The sequence below is a fragment of the Streptopelia decaocto genome (assembly GCF_964273445.1).
Source record: "Streptopelia decaocto genome assembly, chromosome: Z".
Taxonomy (NCBI): Eukaryota; Metazoa; Chordata; class Aves; order Columbiformes; family Columbidae; genus Streptopelia; species Streptopelia decaocto.
In genome coordinates, this window is record NC_138657.1 from 70,194,924 (window position 1) to 70,207,988 (window position 13,065).

Consider the following 13,065-nt stretch of genomic DNA (forward strand, 5'->3'; position numbering starts at 1 on the left):
AATTTAATGGGAATTATCTACATGTACAAACATGTTTGTATACTTGAGTACGTGCATGATTAGAGTCCTGAAAAGCACTTTTGAATAGATAGGTTGGGGGCAGAGGTCAAACAAGGAAGAGCAACAACAGGGAGAACACACAAAACCAAAAGCAAAAATGTCATATATCAACAATTACATTTTTCATTCAAAATTACTATATATCAGCAAGATTATACAAAGAAAAAAAAATATATATATACACTTTTTTTAGCATTTCCCTTTGGCTGCACATTGTGAATGTTTAATTTGTGTGATCCTTCATCCAGGATCATTGCAGATATTCTAATTCTAGTTGCTTTACTTTTAAGTAAACTATCATAAATAGACTACAAATTAAAAATTCAAAAGGCTCAAGCGTAATCTTGTCAGCCTTTATTCAGTTTGAAACAGCATTATACGCTGCTACTGTAAAATTTATTTATGAGTCTTTTTTTTTTTAGCATAACTAATGAAAACACTTTGAACTCTCCCTTTTGCCTCTGTAACAGTTCAAAATCTAAGACAAAGTTTTACTAAAAAGTTACTGAAACCTCTAAGGTGAATCCTTCCAAGAGAAAATACAAAGGAGTATTTGTGGGTAAGAATTACCATATTAATGTGAAGAATCCAGCCTCAGATTCGTTAGGTTCTGAATGAGTTCTGCTTATTATTTTAAGCTTCTATAGATATAAATGGTCAATCCATGCACTATTCCCAGTTGTCCTAAAGTAGTTTACCTCTCACAGAGAGTATTTGAATTTATCACCAAGATCCTTCTCAAAGGCTCCAGAATTAATTTTGTCCAGCACAAGTTAGAAAACCTGTTGAACTTTCTCATAAAGATTTTTTTTTCAAAAACAAAGCTTAGAGTAAGAAAAAAAAATACTTTATCACCTCATATTCTTCCACTATATGCAATAATAGTTGTATAATAAATTACTACAGAATTTAGGGAAGTAGATAGCAAAGGTGAAGAAATATATTGGGGGGAATGCAGAGTAGGTAGGAAAAAAAAAGATAAATAGCAATTGAATAAAATTTTTTCCAATAAAAATAATTATTTCCCTTTTGCTTTTTTTTATCTCCTCACTGCCATTATTAAATGTTTCTGCCTGCCTTATAGTTTCTTTATGTAGGATAAATAAAGTTGCATGTTACCAATAGATCAAGTCTCAGCACAATGGGTTTCTCACATTCTCATGGAAAAGCATTTTGCTACAATGTAGAAGTTCAGTTTTTTCAGCTACATTTATCCTGAAAAATTGCCATTTCTCAACAGAATCAGAAAAAAGAGAGATCATTTTCTAGGTGGGTGGTCGACACCACCCAGCCTGTAATAGTCCTACTATTAGGTGCGCTGAAGAGAAGCCAAAGCACCTCCAACATTTGGGAAAATAAACAAACCAAGAGCTAAGGCAAGCAAGCTGTACTGCTACACAGCAGCGAGATTTCCTACAGAGGCAAAGAGTATGCAAAACCTCAGTTCCTTACTGCAGGCACAAAAAAATCGGAATGGATATGTTACCTACAGAGATAAATCTACCTTTTGCAATATGACATTGGAGCATCCTATTTAGCAAGAAGCCAATGGCAAATCATATCCTCTCTTCTGTTTCTTTTCCCATATATTCAAGTTACCTATTCCACTACATATATAATCCATTAACGATATAGTAGCTCCGTGTACCCAGCTGGTATCATCCAATACCACATGCTTTGGGGTTTGATTCTGTTTAGACTAGATATTAAGAAAAACTTCTTCATGTAAATGGTTGTCAGGCATTGGAACAGGCTGCCCAGGGAAATGGTTGAGTCACTATCCCTGGAGGTGTTTAAAAGATGTGTAGATGAGGTTCGTATGGACTTGGTTTAGTGGTGGACTTGGCAGTGCTAGGTCAATGACTGGACTCAATGATCTTAATGGTCTTTTCCAACCAAAATTATTCCATGATTCTATGATGCTCATAGCACAGCACTAGTTTACTAACCTTATCGAATTAAGTAAGAGAGGAGGATTGTCTCAGGTCTGAAATAAATTACAGAGACTGAAACATATTTGTTTAATTTCTATAAAAGGTTTTATTCATTTCTATGAAAGTAAATAGTTACGTGTAGTTCTGAAACATGCTCAGTTCACCTAAGTTGCATGGCAAAGAAAAATTATCAGCTGTACTTGGTTTTGTTACTAAACTTAATAGTTAAAACATAATGATCTTAAAACAATGCAGATAAATTTCACATTTACGACTCTCCTCACTTTGGCCATAAATATGCTACGCAATTAAAGAAAAATGTTTTGTTTGGTATTTGCTTATATGTTATTAAAAACTATTATCTGTGATGTAATAAAGCCATTTGTACTGGCATGAGCTGAAGTCAGAGGCTCCTTTTCATAGGAAGTGCACACAGAAAGATAAGAGAAAGGAAGGGGAAAGGAGAAGGGACAAAAGAATGACAACAGCATGAAAAATAATTGCAGCTTCATTTTCACCATTGTTTTTGTTTGCAGTCTGATGGCCAAACATCACAAACAGAGCTCCCATGGTCTCAGCTGACATTTTGAGACCTAGAAAACATTTCTGCTAGGCTGCTGCTTGCAAACTACCTATTTCCTTACAGAAGGTCACATGTAGTCAACTTTTTTGCTGTTTTTATTAATTTGTTAAGAGAGGTGAGCAGTGTCATAGCAAGAAATGAAGATGACACAGTATCTAGTGATTAAAGAGCAGAGTGAGCTAGTGAAGGTAATCCACTGGAGAACTCAGTGCTGATTAATATAACTTTGTGGAAAATCTGAACTGTTCCTGTGCAATCCAAATCCTAAATGAATCATCATCCACAACAACAACAAAGAGCCTAGACAGCATTTTGAATTGTTTGGTGAAGATCGATGCTCAATGGACAGATGCAGTCCCAGGAAAAAAAGTCAAGAATCATGAGAAGTACAATAACAAGTAACTAGGGAGTTAGAATTCTGCAATATAAATCAATTGTATGGAACCGTCTACACTACCACACATAACTACTGACAATTTTGCTCGAAACAGGCGCTGCAAAATTAATGGTGACACTGAGAAATATGGCAAGGATGACAACAGGGCATGTGCAATTTCTTCACACAGAAGACAACAGAGAAGACCAGGAACACTGACCTCATAAGTCAGGCTACATAAGGAGAGACAAGAAAAAATGACACAATGGAGGAATGATATAAAGAAAATCAGAACTTCAATACTCCTTTGCCTCACAACATAAGAGCAAAATGACAGCATTAGAAAGATGATAAATTAAAAATCTTACTAAATTATATACTTTTCTGAACAACAACATGTAATTACTTTATAGAATTTGTTGCTGTATTAAGGGTGGAATCAGAGAAGAGTGTGCATGGGGACTGGTGTCCTGGAGAGGGTCAGACAGTTTCTAGCTAGTGTGACTGATTGAAATGGGGGGGGAGGTGGAGGGAAGTAAAATATACTAGGTCTATTCTTTGCATTTCAAGAGCCCTAAAAAATGAAATTAGAAAATTACTTCATCTGTGGCTAGGAGACAGATTATCCCTGATCTCCTCAGTGTAAGTTTTCTTTTGTCTTTTGCTGAAGTATCTGATTTAGACAATGTGAGAGGGAGAGGACCAGATAAAGAAGTAACAAACACCATTATACTCGTTACAGTAGTCTTCAAGATCTAAATACATATTTTGGAGATGACTTTTGCATCTGAAGTTGTAAGTTTCTGCATTGTTTCCAAATCTTTGCCTTCTACAAATGGAGTCACACCAGCCACTTATGTGCTTGTTAACTTTGTAATGACTGTGAGGTGCAAAAACATTCAGTGTAGACCTCCATGAATGGGATATAAACTAGAATACATTTGCAGATATTTGCAAGAGACTATATGGCACAATAGGAAATACACAATCAACAGTTAGTGAAATTAACATTGTATATGAACTACAGGATGCCAAATGTAATGATAACAGCCCAAAATGTCAAGAAACATACATGTGTAGGTTCCCAGACTGCCCACAGAAGACAGCAGAGGAACGTATAGCTCATGTTTGGATCCATGTTTGGCGCCATTCATCCTGAGGATGTACCATCACCATCATGCACTGTCATCCATGTGCTTGACAAAATGCATTAGTAATATTCACAGAATCACAGAATGTCAGGGATTGGAAGGGACCTCAAAAGATCATCCAGTCCAATCCCCCTGCCGGAGCAGGAACACCCAGATGAGGTTACACAGGAATGTGTCCAGGCGGGTTTTGAATGTCTGCAGAGAAGTAGACTTCACAACCTCCCTGGGCAGCCTGTTCCAGTATATACCATTACCCTCACTGTGAAGAAGTTTCTTCTCAAATTTAAGTGGAACCTCTTGTGTTCCAGTTTGAACCCATTACTCCTTGTCTTATCATTGGCTGTCACCCAGAATAGCCTGTCTCCATCCTCATGACACTCACCCTTTATATATTTATAAACATTAATAAGGTCACCCCTCAGTCTCCTCTTCTCCAAGCTAAAGAGCCCCAGCTCCCTCAGCCTTTCCTCATAAGGGAGATGCTCCACTCCCTTCATCATCTTTGTTGCCCTGCGCTGGACTCTCTCCAGCAGGTCCCTGTCCTTCTGGAACTGAGGGGCCCAGAACTGGACACAATATTCCATATATTAAGCAGACATGAATTAGAATATTCATGCACAAAGTCCGAAGTGAGAAAGGGCTCCGGTCTGATCAGCATTGATCAGGGCAAGATGAAGTTTAGAGTCTCAGCAGCATACTGGAACATTTAAGACTTTTAACAGACCTTACCTTGTCTGCAAAATCTATGTGGTTCTGTATGATAGCTCTGTAATAAGTGGCTGTCCTCACAAAATCCTGCATCATATTCTGTTGTTGAGACAGACAGCCATAAAACTAAAAGGAAAGGAGGAAAGGAAAAACAAACAAAAAAAAAAGATAAAGCCCATCTTCTATCAATCTTACCTTAAATTACTTAGTAATTAAGTTACCAAAGTCCTAAGCACCCTCTCAATAAACCTCAGCTACCTAATTGACCTGGTTACTAAAGCCAAGCAAACAGTAATTTAGATTTCACTAACTGGCACTGAAGTTTCATTACCTGAAAATACTGAGCAGCAGATGCTTCCTCTGTTCGCTGACTGAACACAGAGTACTTCTGCTGGCTACAGCATCTCTGCAATGCATTTGAAAATGTGTTGTATTCTGGAAAAGAAAAAGAGAAAAGACATGAATGTAGCAAAAATTACAAGGATAGTAATTAAAGATAAACATCCAAAGACAAGATAAGAACACATTCAGTCACGCTTGAGAGGAATGTTTCATTTGTCTTACAATGTTCATAAATACACAGTAAGCAGTTTCAAATTTTGTTAAACAGGCAAGAACTCCTGCAAAGATTTTAAGAAGCACCCAGTTGCATGCAACAGTGTTGTCAAGGAATCTCTATTCAGTTTAGCTAACTCCTGGTGAACTCTAAGTGAGGAGTGGTTGAACATAAAGCCTCAACCTGCTGTTTCAGGTTAATCTATACAAACCAATCCAAGCTCCACACAGAGAACCACTGAGGGTTATTGAGAAACATGTGGATTTGAGTGAGGAGGTTTATAACCAAGAACAAAACATTCAAATTCAATGGCCTAAAAAGCCAGGCTGAGGACGACATTTTCTTCCTTTGGAAGAAATCTAGCTAAAAAGCTGACAGGTATAGCCCTTGGGCTTCTGTAGACAAGGTCACTTCTCACATTAGGTAAGTAACAGGAAAAATCATGTGGACCTATAAAACAAATAACACAGAGGCTTTTGTGTCCAGCTTTTAAGATTAAACCAGCTCCACAAGCAAAAAGTAGTTCCTTGATGTCTAAAAGAAAGGTACATGACAGTAAGTGGAGAAAATATCTAGAAAAAAGCACTATAAGGAAAAATTGTCGGGAAGGAACACAGCTTACAACAATAAAACCAGGGATGGAAGTTTTGCATCTTCTGTTCATACAAAGACAAGAGAAGACAGAGAGAGCAGACCACACAACATTTATAATTTGCTAAACCAGAGAGACAGGAAACTCCTACAACAGTTCATGACAAGGAGGAGTGGTCAAAATTACAGACAGTGCCAATCTTCTCCTGGAAGATGCAAAAATCAGCTTAAAACAGCTTAGTCTTTCTGTTCTTTCTCTGCATGAAAAGACAAAACCAGAAGAAAGTCTGACACTGGACAGTGGAGATTTTTTCCAGGTAATTACACATTCTCTTAATCTTCTCCCTTTTTTTTTCCTATCTGAAGGTAAGAGATGATGTTACAGATTCAGTGACATGCTTGACTCCTTTATTTTCTAGTCAATCTTCAACATTATTTTCATGCCTCTGCAGAGACTATTTGATAACCCAGAAGACTGTCTTTAGTCCTTGTTGTCTAGGAATGACAATGAATTTCAAAATCACAACACTAAAAAAAAACCCTGGAAAAGCTTGCCTAGAGAGGTTATGCTGTAGAAGTTTTTGTCCTTGGAACTTTTCAAAACATTACTGTACAAAGCTCTGAGCAACTTGGGGCTGAACCTATTTTGCAAAGGAGGCTTCACCAGATGACCAAATGACTTGTCTTCCAATTAATTCTTCTTTGATTATTATCAGACAATTCTGTTGAAGCTGAACAGGTCAAACTGATTGCTGCACATGTCCAATGCCCACCAGTGTTTGCAACAGCCACATAAATGAGTTAACACAGGAAAAGCATCTAGAAATCTCAGAGCCACTTCATGACAGTGGATTAATTTAGAGACTGGAGTATGACACAGAACCAGTTTCTGCCCCAGAGGTAAGAAGTTAGGGATTACAAATGTGATCAGAAGTAAAAACCTTCCTGCTTTTTTAAGTCATTCCAGAAGCAGCACGTCCTACCACTCTTTTGAGACTAGCAAATGCTGGATTTCACAATCGCTGCAAATTGCAGAGGTGTAATTATAGTTAATGCATTGAATAAGTTCTCCTCTCAACAAGTTGCACCTCATTGTTTACACAATAAAACTCTGCAAGAGTTTCAAGCTGCAAGATTAAATACATTTGTGAATTTAACTGCTTTCTAAATTAACTCAAATAAAACAAGATTCAGGTAATCAAACTCTTTTTTTTTTTTTTTTTTTTTAATTTTCTGAAAAACAAAATCACTACTTTAGACAGCAACTAGCAAGCAACCATGGAGCCATTTGGTCCTTTACTTCACCAAATTTATTATGTGACACAAATTCCTAGGTGTAAACTGCTGAACAGCGTCCTTGCAACCTGTGGGTCTTGAGGCATATCAACCAGTTGTTCCCATGTACACTGCTTTGGTTTGTATGACCGAATAGTCTCAGTGGACGCTAAATGGAATTTGTTTGGATGAAATTAAACCAAATTATGCACTCCAGGAATAATCTTTGACAGGCAATAGTCATTTAGTCTATGTGACCAGACTATATCTAATCCAAAGTAAACACACTTTCCATTCTTGCCTCCTTCCCTCCTTCTCAAATGAGAACAGTCTGCATACCAGGGCCCCAGCACCAATTGTTCTGTTCTACAAACTTGTTCTGTCTGGACTGTGTGACTTGCTAATGCAATCATAGCTCATTAGATCCATATGCCATTACATGAAATAATAATTTGGGGAAAAAAAGAAAATCACAGCAAGACATACCATGTTCCTTTACTTGAATTAACTGCAGTAACAGCCTGCATGTTTACACATACAAAACTCAATGTATACCTTTAATATATTTCACCTATATATATATACATCTACAGACCCACACGCATATGTCTCTAGGTCAGTTCTGTATGCGGAGATACACAAGTACTATATGTGAGAAATAACAGAAAACAGTGAATAACACCCTTTTCCCCACCTGTACTGTGCTTCTATGCAAGTAGCACAGGTATTAGAGCTGGCACACAATTTTCAAGGTGAGGTGAACTAGAAAAATAACACCTACAGACACCAGCCATTGGCATGTCAAATGCCTGGATGTACTGTGAAAGTGGCTGGAGACCAGTGTTATGAGGTTTGAAAGGAACCTGCCTTCTACCACAAACCTGAAACAACAATTCATCCTATGATCACAAACTAATTCCATGCTAAATTAAGCAGCTTATTTCCACTAAGGAGCAGAGAGCTGCATACCAAGACTGTCACAGATGAGTTACAAACTGTTTGGTTCGTGTATTACAGATAGATGATCTTTGTTTTTGAAAGTAAAGCCTGTAGGCTACTAACTTTCATTTTTATTGCCTGCTCGATCATACTCAGATGTTTAACATATGTTCAGCAGGAAGTGAAAGATACAGTCTATGACTTTTGATTGTCTACATGCTGGAACCAGAACAGCAATTCTCTGTGTGGGCACAAGCAGGGCACGAATTTCCCTCTCTCCCCGTTGCTCACTCCTAATCTTCCTCTATGTTTCTAACAGACAGAAGACTTAAAAAACCTTATTGCATTTTCCTAACTATCACTTTTAACATATGATAAAGGACCTTTCAGTCCATTTTTGAATAACAGAATTGTTTTTATTTATTATACACACATGCACACTTGCAAATACATAAAACTGAGGGTAACACCTATACTTCTACACAGCAAACAACAAAAGGTTAGCTTCGACTTCTTTGTAAAAACATAAACTTTCTCAAGACTAGACAATGTTTGATTTACCCAACATGTAGAAGAAGGTACCAACAAGCTGTTTCTATGGCATGAGGAAATAATATTCTACAAGTAACTTTCAGATTAATGCGACAGCCAATACATTCCATTTAATATCAACAGGTTTGTCATTTAATCTGAACAGACTTTACTTTGACCAATCCATTATATTCCTGTCATTTTATCCATGAGTTCTTGCATGGACTAACAGGCCATTTCACTTTATTTTCTGCTGAGTTTTAAAGATGGAAAAATATAGAAAGCAATCAATTTTTTCACATTAACAAGCAAAATCAGAAATGATACATTAAGAGACTTATCTATACTGTTATTATCTTTTCACAATACTTAGCTATATAAATGAATTAAACACAAATCATGAAGGAATATAAGCTAGAGAGGACTGAATTTACCACTTACCACTTTCCTCTCGGAAAAATAGCAGACTGTACAGAAATCAGCTGGATTTTTTACAAATACTTGTTTGTAAAGGTGGTGAAGAGCACTAAGAGAAACTTATTTTGCCTTGGGATCCCAAACTATCAATGCCTTTTGGAATCAGAACTGTTCTAGGTAGGCAGGACATAGTGGAGATTGCAGACCAAAGAGTACTGACAAACTTGCCTGACTCCTTAATTATGAACAGTGAACTAATAAACTGCTAAACAACCTAATCTCAATTATTGCTTCAATTATGATGTGTGTTTCTGTAAGAAACATTATTGTATTGCAGTCTCAAAAGAAATTATAATAACTTAATGGAAGCATAACACTGATCTGTAACATTCAGATACATACATTTAAAAAACCAAACCAACAACAACAAAACAGAAACTCACAGTCATTCTCAGCTTACATTCATATTGTTTTAGCAAGGCAAGAGGTTGAAAATGTTAATAGTTTTTTCCTGACAGATACAGATGAAAAGCTGTAACCACGTAGGACTTCAAAGGCCACCAAGATTTTGCACCCAAGAAAAAATACAGTTAGTTTAAAATCTGTATTTTCTAGTAGAATGGGACTCAAGAGTTCACGTATTGTGTCTACATGATAGAGGACTAGCAACTCATTGCACAAATAAACCCATCTAAATCCAAATTCTCATCCTTTGATGCTTTGAAACATGTATGTGTCTTTAAATAAGCTGCCAAAAATAAAATCTAATTGCTTTGTGCATCAGTTTCCACAAAATATAAAATTAAAATAACTATAATAGCCTCCTGGAAATCACCAGGCCTACTGATGTAGGCTGCTATATAAGAATGTGTATTTACTATTAAAGAGGAAGCTGTATGCTACTTATAGTCACACAATTTCAAAATGAATTGTGGCCATGCTGCACACTACTCAGAAGAGATATGCAGCCTTCAGAATACGCTTGCATAAAAACTAAGAATGCTTTTCCAAAATCCAATACAAGGACATGAGGATATCACATATTAAAAAGTCTCAGCTGTTGGATTTACAAAAAAGCACATTGCATGGAACTATAAAAATACAGATCTCAACATTCTACTAAAATACAGTCCCGTTTCTACAACAGAGTGAGTTTCTCTTTCAGCATCACTAAACACAAAATATTTATCCTAAGAACTGCAGGTGTATGCTAAACTACCTCAATTAACTATACAGATGCACAGATCTGCAAGACAACTTCTGAATGGGGAGCAAGAAGTGGCAGATTTCCCACAAAAAGCATTTGTGAGTTATTTGAGTTTACAAAGGTATTTGAATGTGTTGTCTGCTCTTCCTTTCTTCAGAAAATTAATCTGCATTTGGTTTGCAAAAATGTTACGTTCGCTACATGAATGGTCCATACTCCACAAAAGGCAGCTGGAATGGGCTAGTAGCAAATGAAGTCGCACAAATTATCATAACAAAAAGTAATATTTAAATTAAATATTAAATTAAATATTTAAATTAAATAATAATTAAATATGAAACAGATATAGAAGATAACAGATTTTAACGTGAATTTTACCAACACAGGGAGGAGAAGATACTCAGAAGTCCAAGATGTACTTACCAGCTTGTGACTTGAACTGAAGCAAGGCACTGTTGTATCCCAATGTAATCAACACGGACTGTTTTCCCACACGACAGTATTCAGTGTCTCTGTTAACCAAGCATTTAAACACACAGACTCCATCAGCTGAAGGGAAAAAAATACTTTAGAAAACTTTTAGCAATTAAAACCAAAACTATATAAAGAATTAGATGTCCCTTTTGATTAAAAATATATACATAAGCATGTGTCTGAAGTACACAACTTGGCGAAAATACACTTTCTCTGACGTTTCTTAAGGCAATTTTCCAGCAACCTACAGTTTCCATCACACTCATCATCCATAGTTTCTTGAAGTTGCCCTGTCCTCAGATGAAGGAAAGAGAGTTGACTGAATTAATTTTTACCTGAATCCTAACAAGGTCTTAACATTTTTTAATGCTTCTTTTGCTTCTGCAATCGTATGTGCTGATGTACTGATAACGTGATAACAGAGATGCTGCTCTGGCAAATGAAATGGCAGTGTAAAGAGTTGGGGATCAATTACATTGACTAAATGAGGAGAAGTAAACTAGCTTTGTCCAGCAAACACACATTACAGACCACACCATGTATGACAACTATCAATAAATCTACTGTGTGAGAAAAAAATGATGCAATTTTTCAGACAATGATGAACACACAAGTACTAGGAACAGGCACAGCAGAGGGCAAGCCTGTATGCTGGGCTCTTTCAGAAGGGGGATCCAAAATCAGAGGCTTCCATGGAGCGGTACATCAGCACACATTGTCTCACCATCATCCTTGCAGCTCTCAGGAGGCAACTGTGTGAGCACATCAAGCAAGATGCACATTGTCACTTTCAGAAACCTGACAGAGGTTTGAAAGGAAACTTCATGCAAATAGCAGTTATGGACATGGTATACAATATGTAAAGCTTTTAGGTTATCAAGGTTTTGTGTTATGGATATCTTCATCACTCAGGCAGCAAAGCTTTGGGACTTAATACCCCTGGATCATTCTTTCATGCATTTTAGCCTACTTTGCTGACAACAACTGTTTATTATGCATCTCCCACACACATTTTATCCTTCTGGAGATAAACAATACAACCACACACACACAAAACAAAAACAAAACAAAATGGCAACAACCAACCACCACCACCAGAAAACAGAACCAGAAAAAAAAAAACAAAACAACAAAATGTTTAGGACAAAATAGAAACGAAAATTAAAAGCAAAAGTTCACAAACTGGCAGTAACACAGAAAAATTATACACTGCAATATACTAAAAAGCATGCAAGAGGAAAAACTGAAGGAAAGCCAGGATGAGGGGGAAGAAAATACACATCTTGAAAAGCAAGAGATGTAATAAATATATTATTATTATTAAAAGCTACTAAAAATCTAACTATGCACAGCTGAGCTATGTTATTCTGTTAGCAAATTTCACAGACCAGAGTGAGAAGGCATACATATGCATATACCACACAGGCACCCCGTGCATTTCTGTAAGCCTTATACTTCACAGCATCTGCTGTGATGAGAAGTGAACAGAACAGATAGAAGGACTACTATCCACACACCAAGCAAAGTTTAATCACACATAAACAGACCTGGGAATGATTTTAAAATCTTTGACGTTTTGCATGAAGAATTAGGATAAATTCCTGCCTCATTTCATGTGTGAGGTCCAAAGACAGAGACTGTTATGCAGAAAACTGTGCACAAAATAGGTTTGGAATGAGTCCTGCCTGATAACATACCACACAAATATAATAAAATCTTCAAATGAAAAAATTTGTGTATTCATTCTCAGAATACATTTTAAATTCAGAATATGTAACATGGAAGAAGTCTTTACAGAGCAGGATGAAAATATGTTGATTTTTTTTTTCTTATTCAGGTCTTAATTTTGAGTGGGTTTTGTGTGTGTTTGGTTGGTTTGGTTTGGTGTTTTTTTCACCTGTTAAACAGTCCAAATTTTTCATAAGATCACACACAGGACCTTGATAGATCCTCATTATAAAGATATCCATTAAAAGGAGTTTCAAAAGTTTGCTGCATCAGAAGAATAAAGATTATGTTATACATGGCCTCTTCATGGTGATTATTTCAGACTAAATAAATCCTTCAATAGTTAGCACAGTATTGCTCAATAGCTGTGTTAACAGCCAGTCATCCTAAAGAAACATGATTATCAGCATGTGAGAGCTGAACACCACCCTGCAAAGCACAGAAAACTTTATCCCAGAATGGATATTAATTTGTTCCTGGGATAGTCAAACTGTAGGGCAGTCATTCACAGGTTACATTTAATCATGGCAAAGAT

At 36.6% G+C, this 13,065-nt stretch overlaps 1 protein-coding gene across 3 annotated transcripts in view; it reads right to left on the minus strand.

Moving 5' to 3' along the window:
- LOC309451394 (histone-arginine methyltransferase CARM1-like) overlaps positions 1-13,065 on the minus strand; it is a gene marked incomplete at its 3' end in the record, with an annotated part of 53,057 nt that overhangs the window by 24,226 nt on the left and 15,766 nt on the right. The window contains exons 2-4 of one of the 3 annotated variants that reach the window (XM_082075029.1): positions 10,752-10,877; positions 5,144-5,247; positions 4,834-4,911 (exon numbers count right to left, since the gene is read on the minus strand). In XM_082075029.1, coding sequence (XP_081931155.1) covers positions 4,834-4,911; positions 5,144-5,247; positions 10,752-10,877 — 308 coding nt within the window. Of the gene's footprint in view, positions 1-4,833; positions 4,939-5,143; positions 5,248-10,751; positions 10,878-13,065 lie in introns of all 3 variants that reach the window. The other 2 variants (XM_082075028.1, XM_082075030.1) reach the window with 2 other exon arrangements.